Source organism: Semicossyphus pulcher, unplaced genomic scaffold, assembly GCF_022749685.1.
Source record: "Semicossyphus pulcher isolate SPU_LCO1_2020_fin unplaced genomic scaffold, fSemPul1.0.p SCAF_8, whole genome shotgun sequence".
In the NCBI taxonomy this organism is placed as follows: Eukaryota; Metazoa; Chordata; class Actinopteri; order Labriformes; family Labridae; genus Semicossyphus; species Semicossyphus pulcher.
The window spans coordinates 19,645,068-19,659,484 of record NW_027211759.1 but is presented as its reverse complement, the minus strand read 5'-3'; the positions used below and the strand labels follow the sequence as shown (position 1 = coordinate 19,659,484).

The 14,417-nt window shown below is 43.6% G+C and overlaps 2 protein-coding genes across 2 annotated transcripts; one reads left to right on the top strand and one right to left on the bottom strand.

The window, feature by feature from the left end:
- Positions 1 to 319: 319 nt before the first annotated feature.
- On the bottom strand, positions 320 to 3,968 carry bhlhe41 (basic helix-loop-helix family, member e41). Its single transcript, XM_069687102.1, has 5 exons — positions 3,808 to 3,968; positions 3,657 to 3,723; positions 3,392 to 3,499; positions 3,187 to 3,298; positions 320 to 2,919 (listed from the first exon to the last, which is right to left on the bottom strand). Exons 1-5 carry the CDS (start codon positions 3,867 to 3,869, stop codon positions 1,973 to 1,975), a joined length of 1,296 nt encoding a protein of 431 aa, XP_069543203.1. The 5' UTR covers positions 3,870 to 3,968; the 3' UTR covers positions 320 to 1,972.
- Positions 3,969 to 5,386: 1,418 nt separating this feature from the next.
- Positions 5,387 to 11,770, top strand: sspn (sarcospan (Kras oncogene-associated gene)). The gene is made up of 3 exons (XM_069687103.1): positions 5,387 to 5,733; positions 8,044 to 8,130; positions 9,998 to 11,770. The coding sequence occupies exons 1-3, from the start codon at positions 5,521 to 5,523 to the stop codon at positions 10,355 to 10,357; spliced, it is 660 nt and encodes a 219-aa protein (XP_069543204.1). The 5' UTR covers positions 5,387 to 5,520; the 3' UTR covers positions 10,358 to 11,770.
- Positions 11,771 to 14,417: the final 2,647 nt, after the last annotated feature.

The window sequence follows — 14,417 nt, the reverse complement described above, 5'->3', positions numbered from 1 at the left end:
TTCATCATCCTTTTATCACATGACATGTGTTTAAGCCTGGGCTCACTGTACATTCCTCTATGTGACCTGTCAGCTGATTACAGCCTCTGTAACAACACCTTTCATCTACATGGACTTTCTCTATTGTTTAAGACTATTAGCAATACTGTACTTTAGACTTATGCATACATAACCCGGTGTTTTACAGTGTGTAGTTTCCCACGACCTAAATATAACACATGAAGGTACTTGTTGGAAGTGTTTCGCACATGCTCACTCAGGCAATCAGTGAATTTGCGAACGAGTGAGACAGAGTTGGCGTTAAATAAGAAGAAGCCTGCAGAGTTTAGTTTTGATATTTATTTTACAACTCATCAGCAATAATTTAGAACAGCATATGTGTAAAGCATTAACGAAATGTGCAACAGTTGCTCAGTTAAATCTTAAAAAAAAAAAAAAAATCCATAGACTTCTACAACATTGACATAGACATGTATACTTTATGGTATATTCACAAAAACCTATTTACAGACGCACATGCCACTTCATAGAACAGTTGAGAACAGATTTGAGGCAAAAACCAGCAGAATAAATCTACAAAAGCAATGTCATCGTGTATGCAAAATACAATGGAAATCATCTGTTTAGTCAGTCACGTGTGAAAGCTGAACAACACGACACTTGCGGGAATTAATCTCTTAGAAAACAGGCCGAGATGAAGTTAAAGGTCCTAAAACTGCCATGTTCGTAACTGATGGTCACATGACCACAGCTTCTTTCCCACCTTGGGCAAAGTGAGGTTTTACATAACACAGAATGGGGGGAGAGTCTGGTGTGTAAGAGGGTGCAGGGTGTTCAAATCTGATTATGATTTGAACCATTATTACTATGAATGAGCCAGAATAGTTTTACTCACAAAGCATGTGGGGTCTCTGCTCTGTGTGGAAATGAAGTCATATTTTATTTAAAGAAAACTCAACACAATAAAAAGGTTCAAAGAGAACTACAGTGATTGACTTTTTTTTAAATGATGAGGTGAAGGTTGAGGGCGAGAAAAAGCAGAAAAAGTGCACTTTACGTCTCAAAGAGTAAAGATCATCCTACATACAAACTTCAACAGCTGGGAAAATACAGGTACATTCAATATCAAAGATCAATAAGGTGCTATCCTACAATGCTTTTTCCTGGAGGTACAGGAGTCACAGGTCAATCTGTGCTGAAATGCTGCATTCAGGGGACGCACAATGTGCTGCTCAGCAGCTCCTTGTTGATGCAGAGGTTCTACTTTCCATGAATTTGAATGGATTCAGTGATTGTGTTTTCCTTCCTCACAAGAACAAACAAGTAAAGGAAACCAGAGTAAACTCCGGCATCTCCCAAACTTTCTTTATTATAAATGCGTAATGTTTAAAGAGTCTGATTTTTGTGTTTTCAGTCAGGTTTGTGAGTTTGTTGGATTTGGGGGGGGTTACTATTCATTTCTGGTCAGGAGGGACAATATGTGCCTCCCCATAGGGATGAGGTACTGAGGGCGTTACACGTCTTTTATAGGCCCGTTTAGTGCACATTTACATGTCCATGAATCAGCCTGCCTTCCAGGTAAGAATATTTACAGTCAGAGTGAGCCAGGCTCTTAGTAACCTTGGCAGAGGTCAGTTGCAACGTCATACATCCAGAGAGGCTCGCTGATTGGGAAACTGCGCACTGTTGTAGTACTCAAAGTTTTGGCACCAATGCTGCCATTTGAAAATATTTTATCAAAGAGGATAAAAAACTAACTTCAGCACAACACAGCCGTGTGCTAATGTCAATCATTGTCGATAATCATTTAGCTTGATTAAACTAGCATAAGTGCAAAAGGCACGTGCCGTCACAACTGTCCCCTTCCGCCAAGATTTTTGTACATGAGAAACTCCTCGTGAGACCTCGTTTAAGCCTAATTTAAAAAAACAAAACTCCTCAGCAGAAAGCACGGAAAGGTAACACAGACAAATTAGCTCGTTGGACAAGCAGAAAGCTGATTATGTGCGCTTTTGTTGTTCTCCTGAGACATATCAGCTACGTCATCCTCCCCGCCGTCACTATCGGGACTTTCCTCGCGCTCCTCAGGTGAGTATGTCTCAGCCTCGCGTGACTCGTCGCTGTCTGGACTGTGGGAGTCCTTGGAATGAGAGGAGGCTCCAAAGTGCGCAGACAGGCCGGGGAACGCGGCAGCAGCAGCCGCGGCCGCCGCCGCTGACGCGTGTGCGGGGTAAAGCCAGGGGAAAGGGGAGGCCAGAGCTGCAGCCGCGGGGTACATGTACTTCTCAATGTTATTTTTGTCGAAAAAAGGCATGTAAGACGCCGCGGCAGAGGGGTTGATGAAGTAGAAAGGCATGCAAATAGGTGTCTGCTGTCCCACACTGCTTATTCCCATCAGAGAGTTCATAAACGCCAGGTCAGGCCTGGTTGGGTCTGTGCCGGCTAACGCGCTGCCAGGCCAGTTCATCTTTGGTTTCTTTGCAGCGCGATCATCTCCAAACTCCTGCTTGATCTTCACCGCCTTGTGTCCCTGCTGCGCCTTATTGCGCTCACATTCTTTGTCTTTGACCTCGCTCTTTTCAGCCTCTCCTCCGTATCCACTGTCCGTGTCCGTGTCATTCTCGTTTAGCTCCCCGCCCTGGGTCCTCTGGATGACCGGGACGCAGTTCGCTTGGCTGTCGGCTTTCTGCCCGTCCTGCGAGTCCCCAGCGGGGAGCTGGGGCTGGAGCGGCGGCGCGCCGGGCTGGAACTGCGCCAGCACCTTGTGAAGGTGGCCGATGAGCTGCGCGCACCTCTGCTCTCGTGTCGTCCAGTTCTCAAACTGACTCAGGTACTGCAGGACCTCTTTGGCACAGGCCTGGAACCCGGAGTGGAACGCGTCCAGGTCTGCATGAATGGAAGATTTCATCGACCGGTCCCCTGCGAAACACGAGGTGCAAAGATGAACAGATTATAATTCTGTAAGGTGTAGCACGTCATAAACACTCATAATAAAACATGTTTAATATTCTGTTTTGGTTTAGTCAAAATGCGCATTATGTGCCCTGTTGTTCTATTCATGCGTAAATACAAACCATAGGGGGAGCGATAAAGTTTAATGTAACCGAAGCACATTCATAATGCAGCTTAATCTCACTGAACATGATCAAGAAGCGCGGTTTCCAATCGCACGTTTGTTCATCTTACCATTCTGCAGAGCGATGATCTTCTGGTGCTGCTGCTCGGTGACAGCAGTCAGCGCGTTCAAATGTTTCAGTGTTAACTCCAGGACCACTGCTTTCTCCAAGTGCCCCAGCGTCTGTGGAGAAAAAGCAGCACTTTGTGAGATCTCTGTTATTTAAAATCAGGTTCGCTGAGCAGCAAGAAACTTTTTGTCGCGTCATGATCTTACCGACAGCTTCAGATGTTCGGGTAACAAATCCTTCAGCTGGCCGATACATTCATTGATTCTGTCTCTTCTCTTCTTCTCTATCAACCGGTGTGGTAACTTGTACGCGTCCTGCTGGCACAAAGAAAAAGGCTTATTAATAACGTGTGTGTAAAAAGTTACTGTACTATACATATGAATTATTTTGAGTTTCTCGAACATAAAAATGTTGGCTATTGGAAACAAATTAAAAATGCAGATTGTTCTTAGAATAAGAGAGCTCGCGCACCTTGCCACCATCCTCTCGCTTTATTCCTCTCTTGGACTTGCACATGTACAGAGAGGGATAATCCACCCTAAAGTAGACAGGAAAGTGTCAGATTATTACATGTCACTTTATTAGAGAGAGTTTGACAGAGTTTGCTAAAAGCGACACTCACCCCAAGAAATCCGCGTGCTCCATGAACTGCCTTTCCTGTAAATGCGGTATTCTTTCATCCATCACTTCTCTCCTTCTCTGCTTATCCGTTGCTCAGCCTCTTAAGGGAATGTTTGTTATTCCAGGACCCACGGACGGACGGACGGCTAAGGGAGATGATGCACAGTGCGTGTCCTCCAGTGGAGCTGCGATTCAGACTGATGTCTAGAGTTCCCTGAGCTGCCACTTCGCAAAGCCGTCGGTGCTGTGGTTAGAGCGCACGCGCGCCTCCGGTAGGGAACAGCTTCCGACTCACGTGTAGCCTGCACCAGCACAAAGTCCGGTAATTAGACCTTCTGTGTGTAATAGCAGCTATCGCCGCTGTTCCTATAGTGATGTAGTCCAAACACTTTCGACCTGGTTGCTGAAACGTGATTCATGCTCACAATGTGGCGAAGGAAAAGACGCACAGGCGTGAGCAGAGCCAGACTGATCCTCATATGCATTCTTATCCACTAGCCACTGTGTACTTTGAAACTCAAACTTTGAAACTCGACACTTTTTTACCGTCTAAGGGAGTATACGCTGTTATTTTTAAGGTTATAACCTCTTGATCCCCACACAACACGCTAACAACCATGCTAATATGAACTGTAAACAACGAGGCTGGGGTAAACACAGATCGTCAACACGGGATCGGTTTCAAATATTCAAAGCGTGCGCGCGTGCACGCCGCGTGCGATCCTGCACGTCTGTCGCTGTGTTGTTGCTCTGAGCAGAGCAGGGTTACCTATTCACACATCTCCAGCCGTGCAAAGCTGCGTTGTCAGTAACCATGGCACCGGCCCAGCTGTGTGCTCAGACACGTGCGTCGCGGTTCTTTATTAACCTCAGCATGGGTGCTGCTGCTCTCCCACCTTCATCTGAACCTCTTTGTCTGATAATAAAACACTGACAGAGATTGGCTGGGTAATTGCGGGGTGAAGTTTTGTGACTTTGACTTTTTCTCAGATCTTAACACTGAAATAAGATCAAATAATTAAAGAACTTTCTATAAAAAATGCTACCATAAATTATAAAAGTTTCCAAATGACTTCAGTGTAGTTAATCTGATTGTCAGCGACACCTGTTCCCCTCTTGTAAACATTAAAGCGCTCAAAAACAGTAAAATCTGAGCCCTTGTAATGCCCTCACATGCCTTATGATCACATTACTTCTTCCTGTAAGTCATGTGACTGTTTCGGGCTGGCAGCATATGGCTCTCTTGTGTAACAGTGCTGACAAAGAACGATCCAATCACTCCGGCTCTCAAATGAAGTGTGACCTCCTCTGTGCGGGCTTTTCATTAACTCATACCTGCTTATTCCATGTTGCACTTTCCCTTTTTTTTGTCTTAAACGAAACGTTAGGTGAAATCATCTCACTGTCGTACGTTGGAGTCCCCCTTCTGTGTCCTCCTGCCCCCCTTTCCCTCCTCTTCCTTTCCTCCACAGTATGCTGCCTGCTCTATATGTGGCACTGGAGCTGCTTTAGGAATCCAGTCCAAATGTTTTCCATATTAGTTCAGAGCCTTCCCCATGTCCAAATAGCAGCCGAGCAGGGCTTATGGTGAGAGGAGGCCTGGGCGGGGAGGGGAAGGGACAGGGAGGGAGGCAGACGGCAGACAGGCTGATCCACCCCAAACACTGCTACAGTAAAAGTTGAGCGTACAGAGTGTGTTGAGAAAGAAGGAAAAATGGGGAAGAAAGACAAGAAGGAGGGCAAGAAGAGGAGAGATGAAAGCCCAGCGCCAGAGGACGGCAACAAGTGCCGAGTGTGTCGCTTCCCTCTGCTCGTCGCCCTGCTCCAGCTGCTGTTGGGGGTGTCCGTCACAGTCCTGGCCTTCCTCATGTTGGCCATCAGCCCCTCGCTCCTGGCCAGGGAGACGCCACACTGGGCTGGGATCATTGTAAGCTCCGTCCTTACCCTCTAACATCAGCGACTACATCAGTATGTTTGCATGGAGCCTGAGACTGACACTTCTGCATGACCCTCAGATATAGTCCTCAATGTGTGGTCCATCTGCAACACACTGCATGTCAACACTGACCCACCTGTTACACCAAGACGGTCATACTCTAATAAATCTCCATCTGTCATATTCTACTGGATGCATACACCTGAATTTCCATGTTTAACAGGCCTGCACGCACCTTCTGTTGTTTTTGTTGTGTGACCCTCAACATCACACGAATCCTCAACATCTGACGAGGCCTGATGAGACAATGATGCGTGCTGTATTCCAACTTGACCTCTGACACCCAAATAGCATCTAAATACCTGGTTATTTTTACAGATGTGATGTGCATACTGTCCCTGGATTCACGTCATCTGACCTGTCAACAAAGACAAATAAAGGCACCACACATTTCGTTTACTTCATCCAAAAGTTTGCCAATGACAATGCAGACAGTTAAAGCTGCATGCTTTAATTAGGTTAGTGTGTGTGAGATTTTGCAAGTTGCAGTTTAAGTGGATGCACAAAGGAGTTGAAGTGGTAGTTGAAGTTGAGTTACCAAGGTAGCATAACATGTTTAAGGAAGGAGTCTAAAGGATCTGAGGAGGAGTTAAAGTGGTGAGCTGAAGTCAATTTAAATCAGTGAAAATGTAACCGTTGCAAGCATGTGAAATTAAGCTGAGGGGCCTGTAAGAAGTTACATTATTAGTTTGTTTGTCACTCAACCTGTTAAAATACAGGTAGGGGCCTTACAGCTCAAGGACCGCAGTGTAAGAGATAAAGAGAGCTGAGATGTCCGTTTATGTGTGAGCACTAAAAGCAACTAAAGTGCAGCAGCCCGGTAGGAAGTTGACTTGTCTGTTTCAGTTCATATGAAATAAGCGTCAGAGATAAAGGACGCTGAAATGCTAGTCGAGGTCGTGTCCATTAAAGCTCCTGTGAGGAATTTTTCAATGGTTATGAAACAGGCTGAAATTAATTCTGATGACTCTATATAAGCTGCAAAGCAAACCAGATCATCAGCGACAAGATTGATTATTTCTATATAGTTATTTTAAATGCCTGAAACTGCTGGCGGGGGGGGGAGGGGTCAGATGAAGCAATTAACTGCACACTGTCTTTGTTTACATATTCCAGGGTGAATGATACATATGACTGTTAAACAAACCAGAATGAGATTCTTTATTAAAAACCACCACTTCAACACGTACAGGAGATCAGTGAAAAGATAAGAGGTACGGCTTTCTCCACAGGGGGCGCCAAAATCAACACAAAGTGAACGTTCCTCACAGCAGCTTTAAAGTAAAGCAATATCACTGATATGTTTGCACTTAAATCAGCTGAAGCGTCAGAATCCACTGAAAGGAGCTTAAGCGAACAGTCATCTTCACTGTAAGAGATGGAAGAAGCTGCAATGTCAGTCGGTGCCTAAGCCACTAAAGCAGATGCAGTGTCAGGTGAGATGTTAGCACTGAAAGCAGTTGAAGCGGCCGTCGTGGTGTAAGAAATGAAGGCAGTTGAAGTTGAATGAAAGCACTTCACGCTTTCACTGACGCTTTGGTCGCATGTCATCTGTTCACACACTTGAACTTTCTTTAAATAGTTCTTTACAGTGTTTTTTTAATTACAAATGAACAATGATTAACAGTCCCTTAAATGTATCATATCAACAATAGAACGCTATATAGTTATATCAAAAGTTATGATAAGATTTCAGGTCACATTTCAGTGATAGAAAGAAAACGTGTTGTTGCCGTGTGGTTGTGTTGCAGCCTATCACAGTCCTCATCATCTCTCAAAAACATCCCTGGACGAGAACATCCCGAGTTAGATCCTCACGAGATTCAGCCGAGTGAAAAACACTGAGGTCATCGAGAACTTTCCAGAGACTGCTTAAGAACCTGGGAAAAACATTTAAATAAGATGCTGCACGTTAGTCACAAGACTCCAATCGCACTGAAGAGATAGAGTGTGAGCGTGTCTGAGTGTGTCGGTGTGTGTGTGTGTGAGAAAGGGAGTAATGTAATCAGATGACAGCTTACTGCTGAATCATGCAATATCAGGAAACAGCCCTGAAACCTGAACACAACATATTTTGTAGGTTCTTCTTTCTTTACTGAACCCAACAGCAAACTGTACATCACATATAAAAGCAACAAGGTGCAGTCTCTGTGAGATTGACGGGCTACACAATGTTGATATTTCTTGTCCTGATATGAATGAATGTAACCAAACTAAGTGAAACATGTTGTCATGTTGCAGCTGTGTTTGGTTTCCATCGTGGGCTTCATCCTGTACTGCGTCTCCTACCGCCCTGATGAGACATCCTCCATGCAATTCGTCTGCAAGGTGAGTTTGCACAAGTGCTGACACAGACAAACAAATCTGCTTGTGTATGACGATCGTTCATGTCTTGCACTGAGGCTACATATTAATGAAGATGAGTTTAATAGTATCTTATATAGTGGCCCAGACAGAGCAGATCTTATAGCCACTGAAGTCGCACACAGAGAAACTCATTTAACTGCATTCCTGTTTAAAGGAGCTCTGCAGGGATTCATATGAGTGGATGAGTGCATCCATTAACGTGACATGATTGTACAGCTTAATTAGCTGTACAGTACACACAGTTGGAATTTCAAGGCAATTAAAACCTCTCCACCACTCTTTTTTTCAGAGTCGCAGCTCCTTAGAATCAGCATCCTCTTTGTGTTTAACTTGTGTGTGCATACAGGTTCAAATACATACATACACTGTGAGGAGTGTTATAAAGCACTTTAATCGTGTTTCGACTAAAGGAGTGAAGCTAATTTGCAAAATAAGCTTTGCAGGAACAAATGATGAAAAGCCGATTCTAGGTGTGTCTGTTTTGTGTAATTTAAAATCCCATCAGACTGTCTGAATCACAAAATTACAGTGTTTACATCTTTATATACGATGTTCACAAAGCAGACTCTGGCGGTATTAAAAGTATAACAAGAGGTAGTTATCAAAATGATGCAGATGTCTGTCTTGTTGTTTGTTGTCGCTCTGCAGTGAATACATTTACATGAGTCTTGAGTTCTCTTGGATAATTTTCATTCAGTTCAGCGTCATTCTTTTAGTTTTTAAACTTTTCTCTCTGGCCCATAAATACTGAAAATAAGCCAAATAAAGTTCTCCTTTAAAAGCTGCTCATAATGTGTTTGCCAAAAGCTTCAATTACAACGCGGCATCTTTTTCTTTAGCTCTAAAAAACAACATGATTTAATTTATAAGTGCCATTAATTCACTCGGCTCAATGATCTCGCGGCCTTACTTTTTGTATTTCAGAAATTGTGACTTTACACTTCATTTATTCAGTTCATTTGACCTTGGTGCGAGGCGAGCGACACGTCGAGTGAGCAGAAAATAACTGGAGACGCTCTGAAGTCTAAATAAATATGACTACACTGTCAGCTGAGGGCGGCTCTCTGATAACCCTTTCAAATTAAATTCCACTGCGTCAAGATGCTAGGTTCCTCAAACATTGGTGCCATTAGTTTGTAAGCGCTCACTAATAAGTGTCCCAGGACACCACGTGGACTGTAAACACCATCAATAAGTTTGGAGGTTTCAGATCATCTCCATTTATTGGAGTGCTTAATGTTCAATGACGGACCTGTTGCTGCACAAACATCTCCCTGTAGCCGCCCGTACTCCAGATTTCACAGCTGTTCCAAAATTAACATCAATGCTCTTTCAAATGGAGCCCCGCTCATCACTTGCATAATTCCATAAGCAGCATGTAACTGAGAGTGAAATTCGCAGGGGAATGAGCTCTCCTGTTATATAAGTGATGGATTAAGATGAAGGTTTAGTGTTATTGAAATTGTGCGGTTGCATAAACAACACAAAGCTTCTGTCACATTTTACGACTGTATTTTTAGACCCTCTGTTGTGCAGAGTACTCACACAGGACGTGCGCTAAAGGTGGGAGCAGCCGAAGCTGCAGGGCAGTCATGTGTGCGTTAGCTGTGTCTCGCCTTTGCTAAGAGCTAGGCCAGACCTTGCCCCGTTGTATTGTGGGTAATCTCTTTAACTTGCTTCAGGCACTGAGCCAGAATGTGTTTCTAAGCTGCAGTTTTGGCACTCTAGGTTACTCATGAGACGATGGACTGAAGCAGGAGCCAGATTTCTAGAATAAAAACACTTGACGTTTCTGATCAGTACATGACCTTTGACCTTGCCTCTGCAGCTCCTGTACTTCATCCTGTGCACAATCGGCCTGGTCATCTCAGTGCTGGTCATAGCCTTCGCCGGTCACCACTACGCTCAGACCAGCAGCTTCACCTGTGAGCTGCAGCGAGAGGACTGCGTCTGCAAAGTGGATACAAGTGATCCGATAGCGCGCACCTTCACCTACGAGGGAGTGAGCGACTGTGAGGAGGTCACCGGGACCCTCACGCTCTACTTCCTGATCCAGATCGCGCTGAACCTGGTCCAGGCCATCGTCTGCGCAGTGGGGGCCTTCATCATGTGGAAGCACCGTTACCAGGTCTTCTTCGCTGGCCTGCAGATCGGCTCTCCCTCCTCCCGGCAGTGGCACAAGGTTTAACGAGGTGATGGCAGAGTTGATGGGATGACTGTGATCAGACAGATCAGGACGCAGGAGAAGCCAATGGTGTGATTACAGTGTGAAGGACATTTGCCTTTGTGTGTGTGCCTTACTTCTAACTTTATATTAACCTTTTGTGGTATTGTACTTTTATGGCTTTTTGCACAGATTTTATATACAAAACAGGCAACTTTGTACTTCAGGTTTCTGATGTTAAAAGATCAACTTGAATAGAGGAGGAGGAGTCTACTTTTGAGAAACAAAACGAGTCATTTATGTCATTTGCTCTTGTGACACACAGCTTTTATACAATATATTGCAATGCAAATTGTAAGCACAAAACTAAAGCCAGATTGCTTACACACTTATCTCCCATAATGCTCCAATTCTTTGCAAAACAATACTTTGTTTTAATGTTGCAAACTGAATCACTGTGTTGTCAAATTGTTGCTAAAGTTAAATGACACTAGCTTTTGTTTTAATGCAGCAAAAAGCTGCAATATTATCTCAATGCAGTAAAAAACATAAAGTAAGAATCCTTTTAATCTTTATTTAATGAAATAAATAATTATTATTTATTAGTCTATTGCTTTGCATTCAGAAAATACTATTATATTTAAGTTTCTAAGCCGCTAATGTTTGAAGCAGCCTGCTGTAATTGGTGCTTTTTTGATGTCCGACACACAAAAAAGTTTCTTGCGTAACTTCTTTTTTGTTCTTTTGCTACTTTATCAACATGCTCAGCTTTGTAAATATTTGAAATATGAAAACAACAGCAAAGTATTTTTAGATAACCCCTGTAACACTCCAGTCCAGTTAAATGCTCTTAAAAAAGGATCCTGACTGCAGTAACACAACCCCGGGTGAGTGAACGTCACGAGACGTGATCCAGACTGAGCCGGGCTGTGGCCTGTGTGAAGGTGGATGCCAGGCCAGCAGCCAGCATGACTCAAACAGCCTGTAGGAGTCAAACTACTGCAGCCACAGAGGGAGGGGGAGGGGGGGAGGAAAGGGGGACTCAGACAGGCAGCTGTACTGAAGTAACTAAATCATGTCGCTGTGTTTACAACGTACAAGTTGTTTACAAACAGGCATAAATTTGGTGTTTATTATTATTGAAATGCTTTGCAGAAGTCACCTACAGTCTTTACATTCTGAGCAGGGAAGGGTAAACATGAGGCAGTTTTTTAAGGCAAATGAGGTGTAATTATCGTTCAATGTGACATCTATTTTGTCAGTGATGAATAAAGGTTGACAAAGGATGACATGAGAATATTATTTATGTTTAACAGACTCCTTACACGTGGCGTTTGAGAAAGGAGTGTCAATTATCTTATCTTACGTCCCTTCTTGCAGAAAAGTGTTCACACCTTTTTATCGCCTTTTTTTAAACTAAAGCACCCGCTCATAACACAACCCGTCAAGTTTATGATTCGTTCATTTGATTTTAAACTGGTTATTTAATGCTGTTTTTTTTTTACATAAAAATGGATATTGTTACCACTGTTTCTTTATACGATTAAACTGTAAATTTAAGTTAGCATTATAGTAAGCATGATAAGTACTTGCAGTGGCAGAAGCTGGCATTTAACACCACGTAACTTTGAATAACTATTACTACCACAAATGTATTAAAACTACAGAGTAATACCAACCTTTTACAACCATCCATCCACCCCTTATCTATACCGCTTATCCTGTTCAGGGTCGCGGGGGACTGGAGCCAATCCCAGCTGTCATTGGGCGAGAGGCAGGGTCTGATCATTCACAAGGCTGACACTTACAGACCATTTACACTCACAGTCACACCTACAGGCAACTTTAGAGACGCCTAACCAGCATGTCTTTGGACTGTGGGAGCTTTAAAATAGTACATAAGAGTGAGTGCATTTCCTCTTTATAGGCGGCCATGTTGTTTGAGGTTAAAAGTACAAGTCTTCAGTTCTAGTTTCAGTTATAAGCGGTTCCCTTTTTCCTGTTTGTCACCACATATGTACAGTTTGTAAATTCAAAAGCATAGCATCAAATTAATTTTGCAGCATGCTACACCAGGCGAAAGTAAACTGCCTCATCTTTAGCTATCACGCCCCTTCTGCTGCCGCTGTGACGTTCCAGTGCTTTGCATTGTGGGATACAGTAGGCGAGGTAGACTGGTCCGATGCATACTGGAGATTTTCTCAGAATCAGTACGACATCCGGGTATTTTTAGCCTACTGCACATTTTGCAAATTGTTTGCTTAGTGCATACTACATTTTGGCCAAATCAGTACAAACTGCTAGCACAGTCTGGCATTTTGAACACAGCTGGAGACAATTGGCATCTGTAAGCAGGTCTTCCCGGGTCTGAAAAACCCACGTCAACATGCTAAATTGATATGGGAGCGGGGTATACGAGTTATCTGTGACATCAGCAGGAGACAAAGTGTCTCTGTGTGCTCCTTGATTGTGATTTACAGTGTTCGTCACTGTTGTAATTGACACAGGATAACTGTGACAGCTCACACTGATGAGCTGATAGGTATCCTCAGGGATCACTTTAAACAGTAATACTTACATTTAAATAACTTCAGAAACAATGTCATGATTCTTGTTCAGTTTGAGCTCAGTTAGATAAAAATGGGAATCAACAGGGTATTTAAACAAGTAGTGCATTATTATCTAATTGATTTATTATTTCTATCTAATGGTGCACTCACAGCATCGTGTGACTGACGGCAGGCCGCGTCTGCAGTGTTTTTCCATGTGCTAACTCGGTGTTGTGATGTTCATCATGTGACTACAAAGGCTCAAATCTAGCCGCCAGACACAGGAAGTCACATGCCAGTCATCACGGGGGCATGTTTATTTATAAGAATGACAGCGAGGAGGGACCTTCCAGCCTCCTCGACAACTTTCTGTGTGGTCGATTGATCTTTGAGGGCAGAAAAACACGGAGTGATGTGTGATTCTGGCGGCCACCGACGCTGCTGTGAGTCTGCAGGAGGAGTCTGCAGGAGACAGGAGATCAATATCTGTATTGACACAAATCACAACAACTTTCACAGCTCCTTAAACAACAAACAGAGCTCTCATCCAGTATTTTATCTTGTACTAATAATGTTATTTTTCAGTGTTTATCAAGTATGAAGTGTTTCTGAGAAGTTTTAAAGTTTGATTCGTTCTCTCCTTTAGATAAAAACTACATCTCCTCCACTGATATGTTCTGTTTAGAAAGTGATGCAGTACATGTTTGTTTGGTATCACACTACGCCTGTAAGACTTTTGCCAGACAGTAATGATGGTCCTGCTATTATCCTCCCCACTCCCTCCCTCCCCCCCCTCCCCTCTCTGAGGCCAATACATTCCAGTAATGCTGCACTTTAGCCTTCTTGTCTGCGCAGTGACAGCTGCTCACCATTATGGCACTGCGTGAGCTAATTTTAATGGCTGTCACAGGCAGCAGGAGAAAATGCAGGCCTGCCAGCGTAAACAGCAAAGCGGAGCCAAGAAGGATGGGCTTCTCTGTGGAGGGTAAATGACAGGACGGGATACAAGAGCAGCCGAGGCCTTTCTGTGATTCGTTTATCTTCTCAAATATGTTACACAAGGACAAACATGCAGACAATCAAGCAGCCGCAGCTTTGAATTTGCCATTTTCATAAGTAGTTAGCACTAAACGTGTGGATGACAGGCCTAAACATAATCAAAGCTTCATAATTATAAAAGAGTTTCTATATGAATAAACATGGCATCACATGGGGGAAACACAGAAGCACCCAGCAACAGTTACTGAAGCTCCTTCTTCAAGTCTTGTATATAACTGCATAATTCCGTGTTTTTCCAGAATTACATTTTTAAAAAGGTCGCCTCTAAAATGAGCCGTTCAGAACAGCTGCAGGTTTCTACGTAGAACTCTCGCTTGAATCGACCAATCGTCATTCACCATCATTCCCCTCAGGCCGCCTCCTTGCACTAGCTTGTAGTCAAGACGTTGTCAAGATTTCAACTTACCGTTCGGATACCTCCTGGCGATTCTGGCTCGAACACATAAGGCCGAGTAAACGATCCTAGAGCAGCAATG